At 20.6% G+C, this 11,510-nt stretch overlaps 1 protein-coding gene across 2 annotated transcripts in view; it reads right to left on the bottom strand.

Annotated features, from left to right (window-relative positions):
- LOC117180968 (glycerol kinase) overlaps positions 1-11,510 on the bottom strand; it is a 72,562-nt gene that overhangs the window by 55,690 nt on the left and 5,362 nt on the right. For both annotated transcript variants that reach the window (XM_033373585.1, XM_033373645.1), the window contains exon 3: positions 3,111-3,369. In XM_033373585.1, the coding sequence (XP_033229476.1) occupies positions 3,111-3,369 (259 nt within the window). The remainder of the gene's footprint in view (positions 1-3,110; positions 3,370-11,510) is intronic.

Genomic DNA, 11,510 nt, shown 5'->3' with positions numbered 1-11,510 from the left:
TCATGAAAGGGAAACCGAATAGTAAGAGACCACTGGGAAGGCCGAGAATCAGGTGGAGGGATAATTTAAAAAAAGATTTGGTAGAACTAGGATATGATTATATGAGTGGATGGATGATGTACAGGATAGAGACGCGTGGCGGTCTCGGATAGATGAGGCAATGAACTTTCGAGTTCCAAATGCTGATAAATAATAATAATAATAATAATTGTGAATATCTTGGAATATTTTTAAGTTCCCAAAAATGTAAAAAAAGTTAATACCTGTAAATTATTAAAATAAATAAAAAATTACTTGAGATCTTTATAAATTTCCGAAAATGTTTATAATTTTGAAAAATTTAAAACCTATTGAAAATTTCTTAAAATATTTTTAAATTCCCCAAAATGTTTAAAAGATGTTTTAATATCTTCAAATTATTAAAAGAAATCAAAAATTACTTGGGATTTTTATAAATTTCCGAAAATGTTTATAATTTTGAAAATTTTAAACCCTATTAAAAATGTCTTGGAATATATTTTTTAATTACCGAAAATGTTTGAAAAAAATATAATCCCTTTAAATTATTTTTAAAACATTAAAAAAACCTTGAGATCTTTTTAAATTACCGAAAATGTTAAAAAAATGTAATCCCTTTAAATTGTTTTTAAAAATTTCTTGGGATCTTTATAAATTTCCGAAACTATTCATAATCTTGAAATTTTAAAAACCTATTAAAAATTTCTTAAAATATTTTTAAATTCCCCAAAATGTTTAAAAGATGTTTTAATACCTTCAAATTATTAAAAGAAATCAAAAATTACTTGGGATCTTTATAAATTTCCGAAAATGTTTATAATTTTGAAAATTTTAAAACCTATTAAAAAATTATTGGAATATTTTTAAATTTCCTAAAATATTATGAATCTTTTGAAATCCCTTTGAAATTTTGAAATAAATTCAAAATTCTTTGGAATCATTTAAAATTCCTTAAAATGTTTTAAATCTTTTCAAATTTTATAAACCTATTAAAAATTTCTTATAATATTTTTAAGTTCCCGAAAACGTTTAAAAAATTGTTTAATACCTTGAAATTATTAAAATAAATTAAATTTTTTTACAAATTACCGAAAATTTTGTGAATCTTGAAATTTTTAAAACCTTTTAGAAATTTCTTGGTATATTTATTTAAATTACGGAAAATGTTAAAAAAATGTAATCCCTTTAAATAATAAAAAAATAAATAAAATAAATTGAAAGTGGATAAAAAAACTGGTTTAAATAAAAGCCGAAAGTGGATACTTTGTTGAAAATTAATATATTTATTTAAAAATTAATTTTTTGTTTATTTGAAGATTTACCTTTTTGGTTACAATTTTTCATACTTTGTTAAAAAGTTCTTTTTTTAGGTTGAAACTTAATTTTTTTTAACTGTAAGTTTAAAAATTTTAGTTTTGATTAAAAATCGAGATGTTCAGTTCGAAATTTATAAATTTTTTGGTTAAAGAATTGATCTCTTTGGTTATAAATTAAACTATTTTGTTTAATATTTGTTTCTTTTTGTTACATTTTTTTACTGAAAATTTCATTATTATATTTTGGCCGAAAATTGATATTTCTTTGTTTCGTTTGAAGATTAAGATGTTTCAGATCTTGAAATTTTTAAAACATATTGAAAATTTCTTGGAAAATTTCCTAAAAATTTTATAAACTTTTTGAAATCCCTTTAAAATTTTGAAATCAATTGAAAATTCTTTGGAATATTTTAAAATTTCCTAAAATGTTTGAGATCTTTTGAAATTTTAAAAATCTATTAAGAGTTTCTTGGAATATTTTTTAATTCACGAAAATGTTTAAAACTTTCTTCAATACCTTTCAATTATTAAAATAAATGTAAAATTCCATGATATAATTTTAAATCACCAAAAATGTTTTTAATGTTTTGAAATCCGTTAAAAAATTTTAATCAATTTAAAATCATTTAGAATCTTTTAAACTTCCTTCAAATGTTTTAAAACTTTTAAAATTTTTAAAATTTATTGAAATTTTCTTGAAATATTTTTAAATTCCCGAAAATTTTTAACATTTTTTTTAATAACTTTAAATGATTAAAATAAATTTAAAATTACTTGAAATATTTATAAATTTGCGAAAATGTTTATAATCTTGAAATTTTTAAAACATATTGAAAATTTCTTGGAAAATTTTAAAATTTCCTAAAAATTTTATAAAGCTTTTGAAATCCCTTAAAAATGTTGAAATCAATTTAAAATTCTATGGAATATTTTTAAATTCCCCAAAAGGTTTGAGATCTTTTGAAATTTTAAAAATCAATTAAGAATTTCTTGGAATATTTTTAAATTACCGAAAAAAAATTTTAATGTTGAAATCCCTTCAAAATTTTAAAATCAATTAGAAACACTTTGGAATCTTTTAAAATTCACTAAAGCGTTTTAAATCTTGGAAAATTAAAAAAATATATTGAAAATTTCTTGGAATATTTTTAAATCCCCCAAAATATTAAAAAGAAAAAATTTTAGTACCTTAAAATTATTAAAATAAATTAAAAATTTCTTGCGATCTTTATAAATTACCGAAAATGTTTTAGATCTTAAAATTTTTCAAACCTATTGAAAATTTTTAAATTTCCTAAAATATTATAAAGCTTTTGAAATCTTTTAAAAATTTTAAAATCAATTAAAAATTCTTTGGAATATTTTTTAATTCCCTAAAATGTTTGAGATCTTTTTAAAATTTAAAAATCTATTAAGAATTTCTTGGAATATTTTTAAATTATCAAAAAAATTTTAATGTTGAAAATTTAAAAAATATATTGAAAATTTCTTGGAATATTTTTAAATCCCGTAAATGTTTTTAATGTTTTGAAATCCCTTAAAAATGTTTAAATCAATAAAAATTTTTTTGGAAATCTTTTAAAATTCCCTAAAATTCTTTAAAATTTGTTAAATCAATAAAAAATTCTTTGGAATCTCTTAAAATTTCCTAAAATGTTTTGAAATTAAATAAATTTATTGAAAATTTCTTGGCATATTGTGAAATTCTGTAAAAAATTACAAATTCTTTGGCATTTTGAAATCGCAATTTTTTAAAGCTCGTAAAATAATATTTACCAATTGCATTATACAAAGGCTCTCCAGTCTTTTTATCCCAAACGAGAGTCGTTTCTCGCTGATTGGTAATGCCAACGGCTTTTATGTCAGATTTATTTAGTCCAACACTTTCCATTTTCTCCATTGTCTTTTTTATACATTCGAGTACAGCCCCGAGTAATTCCATTGGATCTTGTTCTACCCATCCTTCTTGTGGATAATATTGCTTGATTTCTAACTGATGAGAGGCCACCACTTTTCTCTGAAGGACGTCAAAAACCTGAAAGAAATGGGTTTTTATTTAAAATAGGATTCCGAACAAAAAATCCCAATTTCAAAATTACTTTAAAATTATCGGACTTTCCCTAAATTCAAATAAACTGTAAAAAAATGGCCTTTTAACAAAGTACTTGAATCTAAAAACAAAATAATTAAATTTTGTACATCATAGTTGAATTTTAAATCTACAAAGATAAACTCAACAAAAAAGTGTCATAGTTTATATTTCAATACAAAAAAATTTTAAGCCTAAAAGACGAATTTTTGACAAATAAAATTTTTTTAATAAAAAAAGAAATAAAATTTTATCGAAATTGTTCAACCTTCAAGCCAAAGAACGAATTTTCTGTATACAAATTGAATTCTCAAACAGTAAATATGACTTTTCAGAGATGAATTAATTTTCCACGAAACTGTTGCATTTTTATCCAACAAAAGCGAAATTTTAAACTAAGGAAATTATTTTATTTTGCCAAAAAAGGAGGACTGTCATCTAAAAAAATATCAACATTAAAAAAATCAAAAAATTATACCTTCAGTTAAAAAAATTAATTTTAAATTAAAAATAAGGCTAAAAATAAATAACGGTTAAAACTGAACTGTTAAATTCTCAACACAATTGTTCACCTTCAGCAAAAAAATGAATTTTTACTAAAACTAAAAATCTTTAAAAAAAATGATATTTTAAACAAGCGATTCAACCTAATCATTAACAAAAAGTTGAATACTCAAGCAAAAAAGAATAATTTTTAACCAAAAAATTGGATTTTCAAATCAAAAAGATAAGTTTTCAAAAAAAAAAAAAAAAATAGTTGAATTTCCTATTAAAAATGATTTCAGTTGACTTTCCAAGATCAAAAGATGAATTAAAAAAAAAGTTTATACGAAAAAAATTGAATTTTCAAACCAAAAAGAAGAACTTTTAACCAAAAAGGTTGACGCTTTTACAAAATCTTAGGATTCTCTGCCAAGTAGTTGTATTTTTATCCTTACACGATGAAATTTCTTTTAAAACAGAACATTTTTTATTTGAATTTTTTTTTGATAGTTTAATTTCCATCCAAAAAATATTCCAGTTAATTTTTTAAGATCAAAACATGATTTTTTTAAAACAAAAAATAAGTTTCTACGAAAATAAAAACAAATTTTCAATGCAAAAAGACGAATTTTTTCAACAAAAAAGGATAAACTTGAAAAAAAAAGTTGAATTCTTCACTAAATAGTTGCATTTTTATCCAAGAAAAATGAAATTCGTACTAAAACCGATGGATTTTTAATAAAAAAAAGTTATGAAAATAGTTTAATCTTCATCCTGAAAAAATTTCAGTTCTCTTTTTAACACCAGAATATTAAATTTTAACAAAAAGGATTTTTTTTGTGCAAAAACGTTAAATTTTCAACGAAAAAATAGCAGAACTTTTAACTAAAAAGTATGACTTTTCGACAAAGTTTTTAAATTTTCAACCAAAACCCTTACATTTTTATCCAAGAAAGATGAAAATTCTACTAAAACAGGTGAATTTTTAAATAAAAAAAAACAAATTCTAAAAAAAAAGAGTTGAATTTTCATCCAAAAAGATTTAACTGGTTCTTTTTTAAATACAAAAATACATTTATAAACTTTTTAAACATTTAGTCCACAATCTTGATTGAATAATCGTTTTTCGCTTGTTAAAAAATATTAAAATTTTTTAAACTTAAAATTTAATTATTTTATATTGAATTGAAAATTAATATATTTTAGTGCCAACTTCATTTGTTTTGTTAAAAATGCATATGTTTTGTTAGAAATTAATTTATTTTTGGGTTTAAGATTGATTTTTTTTGTTAAGGAATAAATATGTAGTTAAAATTTTATTTTTTACTTCCAAATTATTTTTAAAAATGTTTAAAAATTATTTTAATTATTTTTTTTTTAAATTATTTTTATTCAATGAAGTCTTTTTTGGCCGAAAGTGGATACTTTGTTGAAAATTAATGTATTTATTTAAAAATTAATTTTTTGGTTTATTTGAACATTTACCTTTTTGGTTACAATTTTTCATACTTTGTTAAAAAGTTCTTTTTTTAGGTTGAAACTTAATTTTTTTTAACTGTAAGTTCAAAAATTTTAGTTTTGATTAAAAATCGAGATGTTCAGTTCGAAATTTATAAATTTTTTGGTTAAAGAATTGATCTCTTTGGTTATAAATTAAACTATTTTTATTAATATTTGTTTCTTTTTGTTAAATTTTTTTACTGAAAATTTCATTATTATATTTTGGCCGAAAATTGGTATTTCTTTGTTTCGTTTGAAGATTAATTTCTTTGGATAAAAACAAAAATATTTTGTTGAATATTAGTTGTTTTTTTACTGAAAAATTATTTATTCACGTATTTGGTTGAAAATTCATGTATTTTGTTTAAAATCATTTTTTTAAACATTCATTTCTTTGGTTAAAATTTTTTATATTTTGTTAAAATAATTTTTCGTTTGTAATTGTTTTTTGTTAGTTGAAAATTTGTCTCTTTTGGTAGAAAATTAATCTTCTTCATTAATAAACCAATTTTGTTGTTGTTGATGATTAATTTCTTTCGCTAAAAACTACAATGTTTTGTTCAATAATTTTTTTTTACAATTTATTTTATAACTGAAAATTTAACTATTTCACATTGGGCTGAAACTTCATTTTTTTAATTTAACTGCTTTGTTAAAAATTTATTTTTATACTGAAAAATTAATTATTCCATTTTTTATAGAAAATTAATAATCTTTTTGGCTGGTTTTCGTCTTTTGTGTTAAAAATTAATCAATATTGTTAAATGTTCGTTTTTTATTTGGTTTAAAAATTATTTTTTGATCTGCAGATTTAATTATTTAATTTTTAGTTGAAAATTGATATCTTTAGATTAAAATTCTTGTTTATATTTAAAAATTCCGCTTGAAGCTAATTTTTTGTTAAGGATTCCTAATTTTAGTTGAAAATTAATCTCTTTGCTTGGAAATTGAACGATTTGGTTGAAAATATATTTTCTCAACTAAAAATTTAAACAGGAAATCGATAATGTTAATGCAAACAAAGGCTTGTTTCTGAATTTATTTTAAACACTTTAAGTGACAATAGTTATCCGAAATTTTATAAGGGATTCTACAAAATCAGCTTTCAACTCAACAAGATTTCACTTTTATTAAATTAATTTTCAACCAAATAAAATAAATTTTTAGAGAAAAAGTAAAAATTTGTTCAAACAGATTCACTTTTATCGGAAAAGATCAATTTTCAATCAAGAATAATAATTTTTTACCCCAAAAGGAACACTTTTTAACAGTAAATATGTATTTTTAAACTTAAAAATGTTGATATTTCAACTGAAAAGGACACATTTTCTAAAAAAATTCAATAGTTATATTTTCAAACAAATCTTCGACAAAATAGTTTAAGTAAAAAAATTTCAAATTCCAAGATGAATTTTTAATAAAGTTCAAACAAATTATTTTCAACTAGATAAAATAAATTTTCAAGGAAATAGAGTTCAATTTTTAATCAAACAGATAAATTTTTAACTAACAAGGTGAATTTTCGAATAAGAAGAATAATTTTCCACTAAATTTGAATCTAGAGATTTTTCAACCTAAAAGTTAAATGTTTAACCAAATAAATGAATTTTCAGTAAAAAAAAAGAATTTTCAACAGATAAAATAAATTGAAATAATTACATTTTTAACCAAATAGATAAATTTTCAACCGAAAAGATCCAATTTTCAACTATATAGTTGAATTTTCATTAAAAAAACGTAGATTTTCCACAAAAAATAAAAAGGTTAAATTTCCAGTTTAAAGAAATTCATTTTCTAGAAATAAACGAATTTCGACCAAATTAAACAACATTTTTCCACAAAAAATAGAAAAGTTAAATTTACAACCAAAACAATGTTGAGTTTTCAACTAAAAAATAAATTTTCAACGAAAAAGATGAATTTTCAAACAAAAAGATTAATTTTCCACAACAAAAAAGACTTATTTTTGAAAACAAATCAATTATAATTTATTTACATAATTATAATAAAATAATGCTAAATAATAAATCCATAATAATAATTATTATTTATACAAATAATTTTTACGAGAAGGATCTATTTTCAATAAAATAAATTAACAAAATTTTCATTTAAAAAACGTAAATTTTCCACAAAAAATGGAAAAGTTAGTTTTTCAGTAAAAAAAATAATAATTTGCAACCCCATCCGCTAAAAAAACAATTGTTAACAAAATAGTTGATTTTTTTCAACTAAAGAAATCAATTTTCGACTAAAAAGATAAATTTTCAACAAAGTAGTTAAATTTCCAAAGAAAAAAATTTGGATTTTTCAACTTAAGATGACAAGTTTTCCAGCAAAAGCGGAATAATTACATTTTCATGAAAAAAAATCAATTAACAACCAGATAAAAAAATAAGTGTTCTAGAAAATAGTTAAACTTTTAACCAGATAGATAAATTTTCAAGCAATTAGATTTAATCTTACAAAAAAGAAAATTTAAAAAAAAATGGAACATTTAAATTTTCATTTAAAAAAAATTAATTTTTAACAAAAAAATTCAAGCAAAGAAATTAATTTTCAATCAGGTAGATAAATTTTGAATCAAAAAGATTAATTTGTAAAAAAATACAGTAAATTTCAACCGAATGTCGGAATTAAAATTGTTTTTTAAGAATTGAAAAAAATTTTAACCAAAAAGATTATTTGGTACACAATTTTATTATTTGGTACAAAATTTCACTGTTTTTTTTTAAATTGAAATAATTTTTTAAAAAGTCGTCTTTTTATTCAAGATTCTACTGCTAGGCTGAAAATTAATTATTAAAGCTGAAAATTTATGTATTTTTTTTCGTGAAAATTGAATTATATGGTTGTATTTCATATATTTCGTAAGAAAAGTATTTGTTGAAAAGTATTAGTAAAAGTATTAGTAAAAAATCTTAATATTTTGTTAAAAATTATTTATATTTTTTTGGTTGAAAATCGATTTTTTAAAATAAAATTAAGCTTCATGTTAACAAATTAATATTTTTTGGTGAAAAATTGATGAATTTTCTCAAAAGCTTCTTGTGTTTGATTAAAAACTACAATATTTTGTTAAATACTCGTTTTTTTTTGTTACATTTTTTAGCATCTGAAAATTGAACTAATTGGTGGAAAATGGATGTATTTTATTTTTAAAAAAGTTGAATATTCATTTATATGATTAAAATGTAAATATTTTGTTCAAAATTTCTTTGTTATTAAAATATAAAATAAATTTTATTTCCGAAAATTTAATTATTTAATTTCAAGTTGAAAATTGAACATTTCGTTTAAACCTTCAACTATCTGGGTAAAAAATAAATTTATTTTGTTTGACAATGCAATAGTTTTACTTAAAATGTTAGCATTAGAAAGCGTTTTTTAAATTAAATTTAATACAACACCCATATTATTTTTAGTTAAAAGAATTCATTCCATTAATTTCCAGAAAATTTTCCTGATTTTATCGGTCTTTCAATATCTTGTGCCCTGTATTTTTTGCGGAAAAAGTGTGTACAAAACGATAAATTAAGATAAATTAAGATTGATATCGTAAGTCAAGTTTAAGACCAAAGTTTAGAGAAACCGGTCCAACCTCCTCCAAATCTATGATAAGATAGAAGAAATACTTGGGGAAATACTTTGGCATTTAGGAAACAAACAAGACGTCACAAAATTATTATGCAAGGCAAAAAACAATATATGATTTGATGTGGCGCAACAATGGGCTTCTAATTCGACACTATTTGCGATGAATATTGAATGTTAGATTAAATCGATTCATTTGAATGAATAAAAAAAAAAATCATTTGATTAGAGCTTGTACAATATTAATAAATTAAAAATAATTAATTATGTCAAAATTACACAAAACCTGAAATAAATTATTATTATTATTAATTTAGGAAAAATATAATTGATAATATTTTCTTGTTTAAAAATTTTGAAAATCTGACATAAGATTCATAATTAGCGACATAAAAAATGTCGGGATATTAATTTTTATAAACATTTAGTCCACAATTTTTCATCGGCATGATTACGATTTTTACATTTTGTTTTTTGGTTATTTAAACATTATTTTTTCGTAGAAAATTAGTTTTTCGCTTGATAGAAAACATTTTTTTTCAACTAAAAATTTAATTATATTATACTGAATTAAAAATTAATATATTTTAGTTCCTAATTCATTTGTGTTGTAAAAAATAAATATGTTTTGTTAGAAATTAATTTCTTTTCGGGTTTAAGATTGATTTTTTTGGTCAAAGATTAAAATATTTTGTTAAACATTTATTTTTTAGTTAAAAATTATTTTTAACTGAAAATGTATGGAATCTACTTCTGACCGAAAATGGATACTTTGTTGAGAATTAATAAATTTATTTAAAAATTAATTTTTTTTAAATTTCAAGATTCATCTTTTTGGTTACACTTTTTAATATTTTGTTAAAGAGTTCTTTTTTTGTGTTAAAAATTAATTTTATTGAAATGAAAGTTTAATAAATTTATTATTGACAAAAAATCGAAATTTTTAGTTGGAAATTCGTGTGTTTTTGTTAGAAATTAATTAATTTTTTGGTTTAGCACTGATCTCTTTGGCTAAAAATGAAACTATTTTGTTCAATATTTATTTTGTTTTCTCTTAAATTTTTTTTACTGCAAATTTTATTATTCTGTGTTGGCCGAAAATTGATATATCTTTGTTTTGTTTAAAGATTAATTTCTTTGGATAAAATATTAACATGATGTAAAGTTCTTTTTTACATTAATTTTTTTCCTGAACGTTTAATTGTTTTGTTAAATATTCGTTTTTTTTATACTAAAAATTTAACTATTCCAGTTATGTATGAAAATTTGTATTCCTGTTGTTGAAAATTCTTGTATATTAATAAAAATTAATTATTTTTTTTTGGTTGAAGATTCTTCTCTTTGGTTAAAATGTTAAACACTTGGTTTAAAATTTGAGATTTTTCTTGTTAAAATTAGAATATTTAAAAGATTCATCTGTGGTTAATTTAAAAAAATATTTTGTTAAAATTTTTTCTTTTTTAAAATTGATATTTTTTAGTTGAACTTTTTTTTCTCTCTTTTGGTAGAAAATTAATGTTGTTGGTTGATAAATCAATTTTGTTGTTGTTGACGATTATCTTCTTTGATTAAAAACTAAAATATTTTGTTTAATAATGTTTTTGTTAAAAAAAATTTTTAACTGAAAACTTAACTATTTCATTTTGAGTTGAAACTTCATTTTTTTTTTAATTCAATAACTTCGTTAAAAATTTATTTTTATACTGAAAAACTAATTATTCCATTTTTTGTAGAAAATTACTAATCTTCTTGGCTGAAAATTCATCTTTCGGTTTAAAAATTGATATCTGTTTACAAATTTTAATATTTGGTTGAAAATTCATACATATTGTTTGAAGATTCATTTTTTGTTTATTGTTATAAATTCGTCTTTAAAATTTAACGACTTGCGTAAAAGTTGAAATACTTAGTTAAAAATTCATAATTTAAGTTGTAAATTCATTTTTTCTTTCCAAATTGAACTATTTTGTTAAAAAATTGTATTTCTGGTTAAAAGTTGATATTTTTATTGGAAAATTGAACTCTTTGGCTGAAAAATCATGTGTTTTGTTTAAAAATTATTTTTTAAAGATTCATCTCTAGTGAAAATTCTTAATATTCTGAATTTTTTGGAAAAAAATTAATTTTTCCAACTGAAAATTAAATTATTCCATTTTTAGTTAGGCTGGTTTTTCTTTAATTGAAAATTAGTCATCTTTGAAAGAAAATTCGTGTGTTTTCTAAAAAAATGTATCTCTGATTGAAAATTAAAATATTCGATAATTACTAAAACATTTTGTTGAATATTCATTTTTTTGTTTTTGTTAAAAATTGGTCCTTTTTAGTAGAAATTTCGATTTTTTTTAGGGAGAGAGAGAATTAACCCTTGAACGGCCAAAATGCCACTACCGGTACACTGCTTTTCAACAGCCAATAACTAAGATTATTCGACACTAGAAAAAATTGAGACACATATATTTTTATTGCTTAAGATCTCCTCTTTTCGACGGTGCCAATGAAATTCCTCAAAA

Source organism: Belonocnema kinseyi, chromosome 1 (assembly GCF_010883055.1).
Source record: "Belonocnema kinseyi isolate 2016_QV_RU_SX_M_011 chromosome 1, B_treatae_v1, whole genome shotgun sequence".
Taxonomy (NCBI): Eukaryota; Metazoa; Arthropoda; class Insecta; order Hymenoptera; family Cynipidae; genus Belonocnema; species Belonocnema kinseyi.
This window is presented reverse-complemented; position numbering and strand designations above follow the sequence as displayed.